Source organism: Malurus melanocephalus, unplaced genomic scaffold (assembly GCF_030028575.1).
Source record: "Malurus melanocephalus ecotype Western Australia unplaced genomic scaffold, MMel_1.1 scaffold_512, whole genome shotgun sequence".
Taxonomy (NCBI): Eukaryota; Metazoa; Chordata; class Aves; order Passeriformes; family Maluridae; genus Malurus; species Malurus melanocephalus.
The window spans coordinates 420,993-437,214 of NW_026623744.1; the positions used below are offsets into that span (position 1 = coordinate 420,993).

General features: G+C 41.6%; 2 protein-coding genes across 5 annotated transcripts in view; one reads left to right on the forward strand and one right to left on the reverse strand.

Moving 5' to 3' along the window:
* The window catches only part of EIF5B (eukaryotic translation initiation factor 5B), a 35,938-nt gene extending 25,818 nt beyond the window's left edge, over positions 1-10,120 (forward strand). Inside the window, exons 15-24 of the mRNA XM_057381509.1 lie at positions 740-871; positions 1,547-1,729; positions 1,853-2,014; positions 3,619-3,750; positions 5,040-5,171; positions 5,284-5,360; positions 5,477-5,641; positions 6,616-6,754; positions 7,323-7,484; positions 8,343-10,120. Coding sequence (XP_057237492.1) covers positions 740-871; positions 1,547-1,729; positions 1,853-2,014; positions 3,619-3,750; positions 5,040-5,171; positions 5,284-5,360; positions 5,477-5,641; positions 6,616-6,754; positions 7,323-7,484; positions 8,343-8,450 — 1,392 coding nt within the window. The 3' untranslated portion in view covers positions 8,451-10,120. The remainder of the gene's footprint in view (positions 1-739; positions 872-1,546; positions 1,730-1,852; positions 2,015-3,618; positions 3,751-5,039; positions 5,172-5,283; positions 5,361-5,476; positions 5,642-6,615; positions 6,755-7,322; positions 7,485-8,342) is intronic.
* A 2,052-nt stretch (positions 10,121-12,172) lies between these two features.
* REV1 (REV1 DNA directed polymerase) overlaps positions 12,173-16,222 on the reverse strand; it is a 55,485-nt gene continuing 51,435 nt past the window's right edge. For 3 of the 4 annotated variants that reach the window (XM_057381512.1, XM_057381511.1, XM_057381510.1), the window contains 4 exons: positions 15,477-15,688; positions 15,144-15,303; positions 14,176-14,278; positions 12,173-12,580 (listed from right to left, as the gene is read on the reverse strand). In XM_057381512.1, coding sequence (XP_057237495.1) covers positions 12,469-12,580; positions 14,176-14,278; positions 15,144-15,303; positions 15,477-15,688 — 587 coding nt within the window. In that variant the 3' untranslated portion in view covers positions 12,173-12,468. The remainder of the gene's footprint in view (positions 12,581-14,175; positions 14,279-15,143; positions 15,304-15,476; positions 15,689-16,222) is intronic. The other variant, XM_057381513.1, reaches the window with a different exon arrangement.

Genomic DNA, 16,222 nt, shown 5'->3' on the forward strand with positions numbered 1-16,222 from the left:
AAACCTTATAGCAGAGGAGTGGAGAGTTCTGTCTCTCAGACGCAAAGACCCAACTATCTTTCATTGCCATCAAAAGCCTACAGTGAGCCTGAAATTAAACAGCTAAAAGCTCTTGCATTTCAAGTTACAATTGTACTATTTTGACCATTTTCTTAAGATGTAGTTTTGATTTTTACAGCAAATATAATAGCTTTTTGGACTGAGACTGAGCTGCTTTGGAAGCATCCTTGGGAAAATGTTTCTGAAGTACTGTCATGTCTTTCGAATAGACCTGCTCTGGTCCCTTCTCTGTAGCAACATGGGAAAGGGTCCATATTTACCAGTAAATTTTAAAATTTCTTTATAAAACTTGTTTAGTCTCTTTTTAGGTAAAACCAAAAACAACTCTGTGGTTTTGTTTTTGTATTTTTTGTGTGTATGTGAAGCTATAAATAGGTATCCTAATGTTTTATTTTAACATTGCTGTAATTAATGCATATTAACTTTTTCCATATGAACTTAGATTACTATAGCTTGAATTTTTAAAACCTGAAGTAATATTGCTATCCTGTRATACTGCCTGACATAAACAGAGCTAAATATAGCAGCTAAAGCAAATAAAAAGGATTTCATTTGATTATGGAGCAGATAGATGGCTGGCTAAATTGGCTGATAAAGTATTTCTCATCGATGATGTGGCATAAGCATAAAGACACCCTTTAGTAAGCTACATAAGATGACATACTGCTGTGTTCTTAAGATTGATAGGTTATATGACTGGAAAAAAAGTCCAGATACAGATGTAGCTGTCACCTTAAAGAAGCAGAAAAAAAATACTAAAGATGAATTTGAAGAGCGTGCAAAAGCTATCATAGTGGAATTTGCAAAACAGGTAAGTTGGAATATTCAGGGTTCTTTGTTTAACAAAAGTGATAGTAAAGGAGGTGGATGAATGGTGTGGATGAATGGTGTGGTTTGTTTTGGGTTGTTGGTGTTTTTTGTTTTTTCCCCTTTCCTCAAAACAACTTGGAATATCAAGAAAACTGTTGCARCTCTTCTCTTAAGAAGTTAACATTGGTGTTAACTTTGCATAAACCAAACTTCGTTGTTTTTACATCTTACATAATTTTAACTGCTCCATCCTTAGTTCTGATTTGGAGAAAAATAGCTAATTATTGTGCATGGTCAATGGAGTCATGAATAGCAGATGAAATTTTCTGTCACTGTTCTTTTTCTCTKTGGGAATAGCCTGAGAGAATCCCATCTGTCTTTTTCTCTTGGATGCTGGCAGGGCATGAATCACATCAGTTCTGGGARCTTCCTCTGTTGGTGACATAGATTGCTGTCTAGAAGCTAGATKGAGTAGTTAGCTTTGTAGAGTTATCCCACACTGCTTCCAAGTGTGGATTCAGGCTTCATTTTCCATAGTATACTGTTAGTAAAGGTGCTGTTTTTTTCAAACTGGGATTTAAAAAAATGCAGTGGTATTTGACTGAGATTGAATGTTACTGTTAAAACTGATGTATACATATGCTTTTCCCTATTTAACTATTAATCCTGATTGCAGGGCTTGAACGCTGCCTTGTTTTATGAGAATAAGGATCCCCGCACTTTTGTTTCTCTTGTACCTACCTCTGCTCACACGGGGGATGGCATGGGAAGTCTGATAGCTCTTCTTGTTGAGCTCACACAAACCATGCTGACCAAGAGACTGGCTGAGTGTCAGGAGCTGAGAGCTCAAGTCATGGAGGTAATASAGCAATTCTTCCTTGAAATCCATGTAGAAATCTTTCCCCTCCCTGCACCCTTCCTTCTGGTAAAAAGTGTGTTTGACGTGCATAAATGGAAGTAATTTTTTTTCCCTTTCATTCAGGTTAAGGCATTGCCAGGCATGGGCACTACCATAGATGTTATTCTAATTAATGGACGCCTGAAAGAAGGAGACACCATTATTGTTCCTGGGGTGGAAGGTCCTATTGTAACTCAGATTAGAGGTCTTCTGCTGCCTCCTCCTATGAAGGAGCTACGAGTTAAGGTATGGCAGCTGGCTACTGTACTGACATTTAGAACCAGGAAAAAAATAAAGCTTTATTAAAAATGAAGATGTAGTAGAATATAGTTATATTAACAGTATCTAAGGGGCCCTTCAAGGGAAAGGCAGGGCACAGCTCACGTCCTTTGTGAAAATTACTTGTATGTACCTATTGGAGTGTGTGTGATACAGCAGTGGCAAAAAGGATCAAGGAATTACCTTGCAGTGAGAATTAGGATGTGTATGCTTTAATAAAGGATTCAAATATGTGTGAGAGGGAGATACCCATCTTAAATGGAAGTTGGAGTGTACTACGACAGTGAATTCTGAGTTAAGGTTATAATATTAGTAAAAGTGGCCTTTTAGTGGCAAAAATCATATACACTTAGATTTGAGAAAAGTGAACATGTGAGTTTCTAGGGCTGGTTTGTGAGTGGCAGTGATCAGAACTTCTGCAGAATCTGCAAACTCTTGGCATTTTCAAGAGTTGTTGGAGGTTTTGCTGTCCTAGTCTTATTAGCCTAAGGAGAGACTCTGAATTTGAGATTCTTCCTGCATGGCTTTCATGAAACGAGGYGACATAGAAATAAAAGGCTGTAAATAAATTAATAGATGTGTTAAGATTAATGCATATAATTCAAAGGTGATGAAAAGAGCTGCTTTGATGTTTCCTGTTTGAAAGGGAAGGAATAAATGTCTGCACAGATTTTTATTTTTGAGGCCAAGAAAACCATACAGATAACCTAGGTGAATTTTATAGGACAGGCCTTTAAAGTTTGGGAACCTTGTGCTAGGGAAATGGGCCTAGGGTATCTGTTGGGCTTTTTTGAGGCAGGCAGTGASAATGCGTTTTGATTCAGCTCGATTATGTGGAATTGTCATCCTTGAAATAAGACCCATATTTTGGGATGGAGGGCTAAGGAATAGAGGTTTGAGGGAAGAAAGTGCATAATGAGGAAGGAAGCTGCCTTCCAGTTTTAGGAAAAGGGTATCTAAATGAAAGAAATTAGGGAACCAGAAAATCCTTCCAACATCAATTTAAAAATCTTCAGAAATAACTGTTTTTGTTAGGTATTAGAGCCATACCCTGAGTGTAAGATCTKTGAGGTTCCCCTGGATGGGGAGGAGAACCTGGGACACTGAACATGGAATTATGCACATGAGAAGGCTGGATGGCTTCTGGGGGGAGAACAAGACAGCTCTTCCCGCACAGAGCCTTGGGCTGTGTGTCAGCTCAGCTTTAGTATTTTTGTTAAGCACTTGGCATCTTCCCATCACTTCCCTGTGGGGCTGAGTTTGTTGGATTTTATTAGTGAGTAGCTGCCTACTGCTTGCTCTTTAGTAATGTATGTTCCTTTTTGGCCCCCTTCTCTGCTTTTAGAAGCTTTCCCCATGCCCTGCCACTTCAGCAGGGGTGCAGGGCATATCTGAAGGGAGAGGAGCACCAGCACTGAAACGTGCAAATGGCAAGCAGAGACAATCACTGATGAAAGTCAGGAGCTCACTTGACTGCTCTCTGCTGTATTCTTCAGCTGCTCAGCACTGCACTGTGTTGCTGTGCATCAGCTCCATGAACTCTTTGCTAGTGTGCATATTCTCTTTTTCAGAACCAGTATGAAAAGCACAAAGAGGTTGTTGCTGCTCAAGGTGTGAAGATTCTTGGGAAGGATTTAGAAAAAACATTGGCTGGTTTGCCACTGCTCGTAGCTCATAAAGAGGATGAAGTCCCMGTACTCAAGGTAAGGTGGCTGTGTTGAAGTACAACACACTGAGGATAACTTGAACTCTCTGGTGATGAAACTCATTCTAACGTTGAGAACTCAGTTTGCACGTAACTGGTTTTTTTTTTTTTTTATTCTAAGAACTGTTCCAGTAACACATTGTAGCCTTGTGCCCATGTGAAGCTTTGGTGGTGTGATGTTTTCAGTATCTTGACTATTARTTTTTTCCCTGTTATTTTGCTGGGGTGTCTCTGCTGGCAGAATAAGGTTTGAAAACAAATATTGTGGCATAGTTTGACTCTCTCAATGACGGATTTGGTATTTGTAGTAATTTATATATTCTAATCAAATTATATTAGGTACATACCTTCTAGTGGAGTTCTGCAAGCTCTCCTATTTGCAAAGCTGATTTTAGACTTTTGTAATAACTTTCTTTTGTGACTTACACTTTAAAATGGTGAAGGAAAGGATGTAGCTATTGTAAACCCAAAGCTGCAGTGAGATGCTCCTTGCTCTCCACAGGCAGGAAGCTCAGAAAGGAAACTCACACCTTGATAATTTACTTTTAAATGTAGTCTTTAGTCTTCCATCTCCTTATTTGTGCCTCTGAAGGGAGGTTAAACTTTTGGGATGCCCAAACACAGACCTTGTTGCTGGGTACATGCAAGTATTTATTGAAAGTGTACTACTGGTAGTAGATACGCAATGGCTAAAACTCAATGGCAAAACCCATTCATGTGCCAGAGGARGACTCAGTGTTTGGGGTTAAAAGGCATAGGCTTTGAAAAAGTGTATTCTTTTGACTTCTCTAAAAGCAACAAAATGGCTTTGCTGCTCTTGTATCCTGTTTTGTACCCCGGCCTAAAGTGTGTTCAGGATCCTTTCCAGCTCATGGTTTTAGGTGTCAGCTTTTGTCATTGATCCTTAGGCAGCCAAAGGCATTGCCACAGTGTGGACCATGTGTTTGCTCAGCCTTGCCAGCAGAAACATGTAGTGCTGGGGTAAGTGATGTGCAGTCTGCAGAAAATGTTACCAGCTCTGAAGGTGGGCATCTGCTCAGTTTTATGTGATCACTTTCTTGCAAAATCCTCAGGTCTAGTTCAGCTCAGGCTTCTCTAATGCCAGAAACAGTGTGTTACAGGCTGTGTATGACTTACACTGCAGGTCTGTCAGTTGGGACCTATCACTATGGCTGTCACATAYTTTCAGCAGCTCATGAACAGGAAGATTTTGTATCCCCAGGCACAAATAGCAAGAGAACTAAAACTCGCTTTCCTCTCCTGTTTGKTTTTTTTTTTTTTCTAAAGGATGAATTAATACATGAACTGAAGCAAACACTGAATGCAATCAAGTTAGAAGAGAAAGGTGTTTATGTCCAGGCTTCTACTTTAGGCTCTTTAGAGGCATTACTTGAATTTCTCAAAACATCAGAAGTGCCAGTAAGTACTGTTGTGCTTTATCTGATGCCATTGGTTCTATGTTTTTGTCAGTAGCTGYTTCCTTTTGACTCAGAAAGATTAGTGACTTGATTTTTGTGGCTTTTTTCAACAGTATTCAGGAATTAATATAGGTCCTGTCCATAAAAAAGATGTTATGAAGGCATCAGTTATGTTGGAACATGACCCACAGTAAGTAACTTTGCTTTACTCTGTTGTAAATGTGCAGGGATGGTGGAGGAAGGCCTGGCCTTGTCTCTGGGTTTATGGTGTGTCTGGTGAACTGTTGGGCTCACTGTTCCCTACAGGTACGCCGTTATTCTGGCATTCGATGTGAGGATTGAACGTGATGCACAGGAGATGGCTGATAGCTTAGGAGTTCGAATTTTTAGTGCTGAAATAATTTATCACTTATTTGATGCCTTCACAAAATATAGACAAGACTACAAGAAACAGAAACAAGAGGAATTCAAGTAAGTATAAGCAATCCTATTCTGGACGTTTCCCAAACAAGTGTTCTCCTATTTTAGTATAAATGAAACTGTATTAACTTCTTGTTTCCTTAGCATGTAGTTCTGCTGGAAAGGGAGGAGAGGAGGAAGATGGTAGGACAATAAATTCATAGTTTTCAAGTACTCAGTGCTCCAGTCTAATTGTTTAGATCTGGATTAGACCTAGTTGGGTGAGAGCTGTGAAAGCTGTGCAGCAGATTTTCAAGATTCAGCTAGAATTGTTGTGTAATATGAAGTGTTTTTATAAGGGTTTCCTATCTATACTTGGCTTCTCTTCCTAGTTTGTGACAGATGGGTTAGTCTCGCAGAGTTAAAAAAAAACCAAAACTAAAGGGATTTGAATTCTCTTGTTTCATATTCATGCAATTCCAGTGTAGAGGGTTTAATTCTGACTGCAGCAACATGATTATGTAATCATTTAAGGCTTTATAGGGACCCAAAATTAATTTTTGTAATCATGTGTCATTGGGAGGTCTTCAGTGATGACAGTCAAAATAAATGAAAATGTATTTAATTTCATACTGATCTCAATTTGAGTTTGCTTAGCTCAGCATTTAAATGCATTTGTTCATTTGGCAAACAGATATCTTGGAATTTTGTAATTGAAGCAGCAATATTTCTATTCCTGTGTTCTTCTGAGGCTGTAATTATAYTGTAAAATTAATACTTCTTTGGTCTTAGTCTAAGTTGAGTGCTCAAATTGTCAAATTAAAAYCCATGCCAGGCATGCATGATTATTGCTGTCTGTAGTTCTTGAAGATCAGGTGTTGACTAGAATTAGCAAGATTGGAAAAGAGGTTTTTTCCTGCTTGCTTTTTCTCTAAGTGACTCTCCTAGAGTGAATACCCAAGAAGTGTGGGAGAGGCAGAACTAATAAATGTTACATACACTGTTCTGGTGTATCTTTCAAAGTGCCTTTTCTTGTCATCTTCCAGGCATATAGCAGTGTTTCCATGCAAGTTAAAAATCCTCCCTCAGTTCATTTTCAACTCTCGTGACCCAATAGTGATGGGTGTTGTGGTGGAGGCCGGCCAGGTGAAGCAGGGGACTCCCATGTGTGTACCTAGCAAAAATGTAAGTAAAAAAATGGGCCTTTTCCCACAGGCTGTTTGACCCAGCTGGTAGTTCCTGGGATGATGCATCATGGAGCACTTGCATGCCCTTTCCCCAGTGCACAGATTTCTGGCAGAAGATGAGGTTCAGACTTGTAGATCAAGTCATTCTTCTGGTGCTGAAATCTGTCACTGCTCTGTGCCAGAAGAGCTGAGCCCTGGAGCAGGACACATGAAGTGTGGCTGGAGGGCACCTGCCAGTCGACCACTCTGCTCTGCTGCCAGTCTGTGTTGTGGTACTGAGTAACGAGCAGATTGTCATTCCTGGTAGCTAATAAAGGGGCAAATCAACTCCTGACATTTTAAGGGATAAMCGGTTGATAGCCCAGATGAGCAGTGGGAGGTTGCTGTCCCTGCCCTTTTCAATATGGAGCATTTGCTGTGCTGTATGTTTTGGTTGCCTGTGCTGAGGTGGCAGCTCCACCAGAGCCTCACCCCCTGCAGCACGTCTGTGCCTACAAATGGGTTTAGAGACGGGTGTGCACACAGAGGTTTGGGGGATGTGTTACAGCTGCTTCATTGTATTACAGTTTGTTGAAATTGGAATAGTTACAAGCATTGAAATAAACCACAAACCAGTGGATGTTGCAAAGAAAGGCCAAGAAGTATGTGTTAAAATAGAACCTATTCCTGGGGAATCACCTAAAATGTATGGACGACATTTTGAAGCAACAGATATCCTCGTCAGCAAGGTAAGAGCAATCTGCATCATTGGAGAGGGCTTAGGACAGAGGCAACCTGCTTGAAATGGAAATGTTGCATGAAGCCTGAAAAGCACGGCAGGAACCTTCTGTTAAAGACTGACATTCACTTGGGAGGGTGCRTGGGTGGCACTGTGCAGCTGAGGTCTCGGGAGCCTCGGTTTGAGGTCTGTAGTGGCCCTTGCAGAGGCCCAGAGCAGTGAGATGCCATGGCTGGAAAAGACCCTGCAGCTCACGGCACCYGAGGGCAAAATGCTACACTCGCTCTTTGCAAACTGTTTGTACAGGGCACTGGTGCTCAGCAGTCCCCAAGGGCATCACAGCCTGTGCTTGAATAAATAGCAATCCTGCAGTTGCTTTCATTATGGAGCAGTGGGCTCGGATGAGATGAGCCCTTGCTCCTTCTTTTGCTGTTGGAAGTAAAGCCACAGCTCCCCACCCTCCCAACTGCTTTAGTTACCATGTCACAAGACATGCCCTGCCACACATAGGCCTTGGGGCGTGTGTCCACAAAGGGTGAGGAGGGGCTGGGATAGGGACAAGGGAGGGGTTTCTGGTCCTGTGGGCCCTGGCGGAAGCAGGAGACCTCTCCAGTTCTTACTGCATAAGGTGTGGGGTGGTTTATCCAACTGCAGCCTCTCGAGACCAGATAACGGACATAAGAGGAGGAGAAATGAAGGGGAACAAACGTGGTGGGTCATACAGCTGGATCAGCAGCAAAAGTGGGCTTAGAGTGAGTTTACCTGGGGTGCAGAYTGATGCCCTTTCTTCAGATGAATTGTTTCCAAAGTGCTGAAAGCTGCCTTTCATACCGGTGTGTTTCTGATGGGTTTGTCTTGTGTGTTACAGATCAGCCGKCAGTCCATCGATGCTCTGAAGGACTGGTTCAGGGATGAGATGCAGAAGTCTGACTGGCAGCTTATAGTAGAACTGAAGAAAGTGTTTGAAATCATCTAGATAACTTTTACAGCAATGCGGAGACAGGAATAAATGCACTCTTCCTGTTCTAAAAAAGTTACCAACAAAGTCCTATGTTGAAGACAGTGTTGGGTGTATGTTTGGGAGGCAAATATGTGGATAAAATGTTTTCCATGAGAAACCAAGAAATTTACACTGGTTTGACAGTGGTCAATTTACATGTTCCCATGGTTCCAATGTGCCTGTTCACCTCTCCTACTACCCTTCCTAATACTGGCTGCTGTTTTAAAGTTTACCCTTCCCTCTCTTACACCTTCCTTCCACCCTTTTTCCCTCCTCCTCTCCAAAACAAAATAAAATAAATTGAATTTTTATTACAGAACTAAAGCTCTTTCMCTTTTATACTGATGAGAGCAGTACTGCAGTATTTGATTAACCAAGCTTCTGCAGACTTTGTGATTTTCGGGACATTTTTGATGTAAGAAATACTTCTTTATTTATGCATACCTCTTTCCTTGACTTTCTTTTCCACATTCTTCTGCTTTGTGCCTATAGAACTTTTTTTAAATAGAAAATTAGGCAATTGGCTATCTCTGTATTTGCTTTGTGTGAAACAATGTTGTAAAGCATAGCTGCCCACCTTTTACTGCTTGTACAGTTCATGGAAGTCAACCTGTAATCATTATAATGCAGAGCCACAAATAAAGGAGATGGACAGAGCAGCCCATTTGTTTTACAGTTTGCTTCAATAATCCAAGTTTCCCTTCATGGGCTCTAGCAGATGTGGAAAGGCTGGGCAGGGGCCCTCTTCCCTCTCTTCTTGGCGAAAGGGTGGAGGCGTGTTCCAGCCAAAAGCGATTCCTCCTCTGAACGCACTTCTTGTGTGCTCAAGGTGATGTCAGCATTCCCAAAGCACGGGAGGGCCAGGCCAGGTGTTCAGCACGGCACAACTCCCGGAGGAGCTCAGAGCTGCCTTCACTTCTCGCTGCTCCCAGTGCTGGGAGTACCTGCGAACAGCTGCTGCCCAGGGAGCTGTGACTTTGGATGCTGCATCACAGCTGGAGTCATCTGACACAGTGGGACTGAACCAGCTCCAGAGTGGATATTTGTGATGACCAGGAGCCAGTCTGGAATCCCAGCAGTTTCCCACCCTTCCTTCCCCTCTGCCTCCCGGCCTGGGCTGACAGCTCGATGTGTTCTTACTTGGGCTGTCTCTGGGTAACTCACAGCTCACGCTGACAGGAGCAAAACACTCTTCAAAAGCACAAGCTGAAACAAAATCAAGAAGGATTGTTTATGCAGCTGAGATTTTTAGCATTTAAGATACTTATGTGAGTTTAACTTGCAACAAGCAGTTTGATCAGATTTCTTCTGTCACTTGGATTACTTTTTCTGTCGGATAAATCCAAAAGTTATGATTGGGACTATGTGGACTGAATTACAAAGAAACATTTAATAACTCGCCTCCTTTGCAAGTGGAATTTAATTTTCTGGATTTTTTTTTGTTTAGACTTTAAACTTGCCATTGAAAAAGGACATTTTCACTATGGTTGGTGTGTGGTATATATTCCCATCAGTGGGTGAACAGAAYGGTGAGAGGGAGGAGACTGCATTTAATTGTTAAAATTTTCTTTTGCAAACTATGCAATCATGAAACCTACACTAATAAAAAGTTCTTAAGAACACGGATGTCAAACAGTGTGGTCTTGCTGTATTGTTTCCCCAAATGTGTAAGGGTGTTCTTCCCGTAGGTAAAAATCCTGGGAAATATATATGCAATGTTGGCATTGTGGAACTTATAAAATAACCTTCACTAAAAGACTTTTGGGGCAGCAGATACCTGTAAAATGTTATATTTAAGGGCTTGAAACAGGGATCACTAAGAAAATGTAAGTACAAATAGCCTTATTAATGCTGAGTCCTTTTTAAATCTGTCTGAGCACCAGTTCCAGTGCTGTACCCGAAAACTGACTGGAAAAATACCTGCTTGAATTTCAGMAATAGGTGCCTTGAGGTGAGTGGTTGATGTGCTGGTTTTTCTAAATCAAGGGGAAAACAAAAAGGTAGCTTCAAAAGAGGAACTGAAGGGACTCTGAAAGACCCAAACTAGGAACTAAAGGAAACTAAAGGTATCTAGGTTCAGATAATGTCCATCTTTCTTGATCCGTATCTACAACTGGATGAGCACCATCAGGTGTTTATACGTGTGAATCAGATTCCCCCAGCCTTTTCCAAGTGCCAGCTCTTCTCAGTCCTTGCGTTGTGGGAGAAGCTCCACTCCCTTGGGYACCACGGGCTTGTGTTGAGAGTTGCTGTGTTTCTCTCTTGTACCGAGGAGCTCAGCACTGCAGGTGCCTCTCACCAKTGCTGAGCAGAGGGGAGCAACCTCCTGCCTTGTCTTCCTGGGGATGATCTTCCGTCTGCAGCCTGGGAGGCTGGCAGCTCCCTGTGCTGTGCCAAGCAACACTCGGGTCCTTTACGGAGAGGATGAATAGGACTGGACCTGGTGCCACTTGAGCTGGGCCCCAACAGAACTTTGTGCCACTGAGCMCCATGTCCAGAGCCCGCCTGCCCAGTCAGTAAACCTCCCTCTTGCTTGCACTTCAACCGCTTGTCCCTGAGGATAGTCCAGGAGATTTAATGAAAAGCTTTACTGAAGTCAAGGGACATCTCCTGCCCTTCCCTCATCCATCACCTGGCTGTAGAGGGTTGTCAGGCCCTCCCAGTGTCCATTACAAGGAAGCCAAGGGCAAAACCTGAAGCTAAAAACCCTAAAGCTACAAACCCTGCTGCCACCTCTGTAAGCTGTGCTGCATCCAGGGCTGTGACCACAGAGCTTTCACTGCTCCAGCTGAACTGGCAGCTGCAGATGCTCTCAGTGCTGCAGCTCGTGTCCTGTGCCAGGCAAGCTGGTGGTGCAAATCCTGCTCTCGCTTCTATGCTGAGGTGGTCCCACATCCGTCCAGTGTTAAATGGGATCCTTCTCACCTCCCCCATAATTTCTTCAGAAAATAAAGAGATTTTTCTTACCAACTTGGTTTTCATCAAGTGGTCTTTTACATCTCCAAGCACCCTGAACAGCCTTGCTTCAATACACTGAGCCAAGTWYGACTGTACAAGGCTGGTACACACCTGGAAAAAGCAGACCCACCCAAAACAAGTGCAGGGATGTAAGCACCCTCCTACCAGGAACACAGCAATGGGACCCTTTMTTTCTCTTCTGCTACTCCCTACAACTTACTTTGTTATGCTGCATGAAGGAAATGCATGCCACRGACTGGGGAGAACTGTGTGATTCACATCTTGAGTAGGAGCAAATGCACATGACCAATACAGGCCTCAGCAGTGCTCATTGTTGGCTACTCCCCACCTTCTTTACAGGGCTCCTTTGGAGTGACTTGCTTTCCTCCAGCAGCAGCTCCAGAGGTGACAGTGGTTGACCCAAGGTCAGACAGCACTCAGGCTTCAGCTAACAGAGGGTAGGCTTCAGAAGTGGCTGGCCAACCCTGGCTTGAGTCYTTGAAGGACTGAAAATGAACTAATAATCCTCCCTCAGCTTAAAATCTGTAATAAAGCTTGTGGAGAAGAAACAAAAAGTGGCCAGGTGTGTGTACCAGCAACCTCCTTCATGTGTTGAGGCAGTGCCACTGTGAAAAACTTTGTGAAATGAATCAAAGCTGCAGTTTTAGTAAAAGGGGTTCACTATATTCAAACTGAAGCATCACAAAATAGAATCAGTACAAAAATATACATACAGTTCTTTATTAAACAACTGTAAACACTTCACTGTAAAAATCCATAAAACTTTATAAACAAACATTTTGTAAATAGATTCTATACTACAATAAAAGAATTTTAACACAATTATTTACATGCAATACTGACAAATTTGGCACTTTCTGAAAAGAAATGTACAAAACACTTTGTTGTTTAAAAAGAAATTTGAAATTATAAAAACTCAGGGCATTACTATCATGCACTTTGCAAATACCTCACAAGCACTTATGGCACAGCTAGCAGAGAGCTCCAGGCTCTCATCAAGCTCTTTACTACAAGTTCAGATAACTTTTAATGTGCTTCCATAAGTTTGTTGTAAAACTACCTGAACATTGTCAAGAATGAAGTCAAATGCCATATTCCAAACTGATTCCACAGATGACTGCATTAACCTGAAGGGGAAAAGGAAAAAGAGGCTGAAAATTACCATTACAGAACTACCATATCCTTTTTACAATCAGTTTTGGTCTTCACACTGGAAAACAAGATCCCAGCAGTTTCCCACCAACGTTATTTGGATACAATCCTGGTAAAGCCCTCCCTCTTTGTTTAAATACTCTGAGCCTTACTCAATGCCACGGACTCCTGGTGTGAGCAGTGGCACASCAGTTTCTAAATACTTGCATTTGGCAGTGTGCGAGTTTGTGACTAAAGTGGTGGGTGACCTTCCACCAATTTCATACTGAAGACCAGAAATGGAAAGCTTCTGAACCCTGATCTTTGCTCCATCATCCCAAGACAGAGATGCTAYTACTCTTTTTTCCCACCAATCACAATTGACACATTTAAATAATAACCGTTTGGGGCACTACATTATTCTTAATATATATTTACATATTTTAATGTATTTACTGCTAAAAACAAAATCAAATCATGGATGCCCACAGAGAACTACAAGTTCCCCCTATGGTGTGAGTTATGATCAGCGGCTACGAGAAGCAAATGAAGGAAACTCCCAAGGAAAACAAAGCAGCTCTGTACTCTCAGTATCTCTTCTAGATCCCTGTACTGCAGGAGAGCACAGGGCTCCTACATGGAGACTTTGGAGGGTGTAACATCAGTATCATAGGGGCAAGTGTGCCACTTGGAGAGACACACTGCCATCAGTGCAGACCCAACCCAGGAATGGGACATGAGGCTTTCTGAAGAGTTTTATAAAGAATTTACTATACAGATTCCATAAAACAGTTCATTGCATGGTGCATTTTGCATTTTCTAAGTCCCAAAGATATCCCACATTACAGAAGCCCAATGAACTTTCTACGCTGCTGTAATCTTTTTGGTGTTGATTCATTTTGTGAAACATGTTTTGCAGATCTAAAACACAGAAAGCTAAGTCCCACCATTAAGCATTAATTAGTAAGCAAGTCATAAATGCATTTGAGCCTCCTAACTCTTGGGAAGAGTAACAGCACAACAACTAAGTAACAGGAATGGATTTAAAGGTTGGAGGTGAGACAGAATCTGGATACAGCCAAGAGAATGAAATCAGGTCTAAGATGCCATGAAAAATGAACAAAAACAGGAKGAAGAAAAGGGACACTGCTGAAGAACTACAATCTTTGTCCAGAAGACTGTTGCCCTGAGAAGCTGTGGATGCCCCCACTCTGGAAGTGTTCAAGGCCAGGYTGGATGGAGCTCTGAGCAGCCTGGTCTAAAGGGCAGGTGCTCCAGCCCATGGCATGGGAATTAGGCCTGGGTGATCATCAGGGCCCCTTCCAACCCAAACCACTCTGTGATTCTATGAAATACTACTAAATAGTGCTCTTTAATTTTTCACAAATTACCTATTTTAACACTCCAACTTCTTCCCCTAACCCCAGTTTTTAAGCCTAAAACCACTCCTCAATGGAATGTTTAATGGGCTTGTGGCCTCACAATAAAGTATCTAGTGTATCARTCTATAGTGTATCTAGTATCCATAATACCTAGGTACAAATTCTAACAAAAATAGTCTGAAGTTCACAAATACTAGCAATTAAGTTACCTTTTCATGTACTTAACAACCAGATCTAACTTTTCCAAGTCTTTTTCTTCTATTAGATCAGTACAATATTTCACAACCTGTAGAATGTCTTCTTCCATAGGATCTGTAATAAAAAACATTTTAAAAAACGAGATCTTTTCTCTAAGAATACTTAGAATATAATCACAGAGTAACAGGAATACAACAGAAGGAAATTCTGCAATGTCAACACATCATGGGCCAACCTGACAATTTCTGTATTCCCACACATCTTCTTTACATCAGAAGCTGTGCATGTAACAGGACTGTAAGATCCTGAAATACCTGCCTTGCAGACTTTTTCTCAGTAAGAACAACTGACAGCAAAGAAATCATTAACCAAAGGGAAAAGAGACTCAGATTTAGAATGGAATGGTTGCTTGAAACTCTTAGGAGAGTAATAATGTCCAGGGTAGGAAGGTCAAATTTCTCAAGGTTTTAAGGAATTGTTATTTGTTTGACATAATTCAAATCACAATTTAGCAAGAGTGTCACAGTTGTGTACTTTTTTTTCCTAGGGTTCTTTCCACCATTTATTTTGGAAAATCCTCAAGCGCTGCACTCTTTTGCCTCTAAAATGAGATCTTCATAGAAGAAAATTAATTTTCAAGAATTTACACCTTAGTGGTTGCAGTATGTTGGGAAAATACAGAAAACCTCAAACAAGTAATATCAACACAGGACAAGGGTCTGACACATGGGTTGAAGAGAGCATGTAAATTTTCATGATGTTAAGCACAACACAGGAGCTGGCAAAACCAYTGAGTAACAACTGGCAGAAAGAATCAACTTCCTCCAAGACTGCCAAGACAGTAAGACTTCAGGAGTACTGTGAAAAATAAGCAGCTAAAGGAAGAGTGAAGGAGGAAGGAAGRAAGCACAAAGGGCCTACTAAAAGCAGTTTTCCTTGTGATGCGCTGCAAGGTCACCCCCCGTATGATATCCTGTACCTGAAATAGTTGTGATCCATTCTTTCAACAACGTCTTTACGTCGCTGAATTCCACAGCTCCAGCGAGGTTTGGGGCTTGGGGCCTGAACGAGCCCGACTGCTGCTCCGTCTGCAGAGYTGATGGGCCTGAAGAATCCGAAGTTGATGGAACTGCTTCTGGCTGTTCCAAACACAAAAGTGGACAATGCTCAGTTTGACAATTATGGTAACATATACAYACAGAGAGAAGTGTCAGGAAAAAATCCAGCAAAGGAAACTAGCTACATTTGTGAAAGTGAACTAAGTCTAAAGAAGCAGACACAGCTTTACAAAAGCTGTTTGTGTTAAAAGTACCTGAGCAGCTCTTCCTTCTTGTTTCAAGAAGTCATCTATTAGCTTCTGTGGGCTTCCAGATGTAACTGGCACGTTTTTTGCAGGACTGCCAACAAGTATGTTTTTCAAAGGACTCTGAATCTTTTTGACAGGACTGACCGGATTTTTTTTCCGCAATTTTTTCTTATTTTTCACAGCTGTATGCTTCAGGTGTGGGAAAGGATTTTTTGACACTGAAAAACACAGGAATAGTCAGTGGTTGATACATTTAAAATTTAATGCTTTTCCATTGAAAAGGGGACTCTCTATCTTCCACAAAAATCTAAGGGTCACTTGAGAAAACACAGGCTAGATAAAGCAACTTTAACACACATGGCATTCCAGATCTTGGCAAGGTTTTAAGTATTGAAAAGCACTGTTAGGCTTTAAGTGTACTCAGAGGATACTCAGCTATTCATAAGCTTTTTAATGTGAGCATTTCAGTACTTGAATATAAGCAGCTGGTGAAATCTGAATCTACTGGACAAATTGCCTTGTCTCAGTCAGTCCCACCAGCACTGTCCCACCAGTGTTATCAGCAAAGCCAGCAGTGTAAAGCCCCCACAATGCTTTTATCAGTTTATGAATGAAAATTGCTCTCATTCCATCATTCTAACATATCTGCATTAGTCCACTGGCTATGAAATCAGGGTGTAATTATAATTACAATGCAGTGTTTAACTGGTAATCAACCCAATAACATTTCCAAGCTATTTTTATGAGAAAGC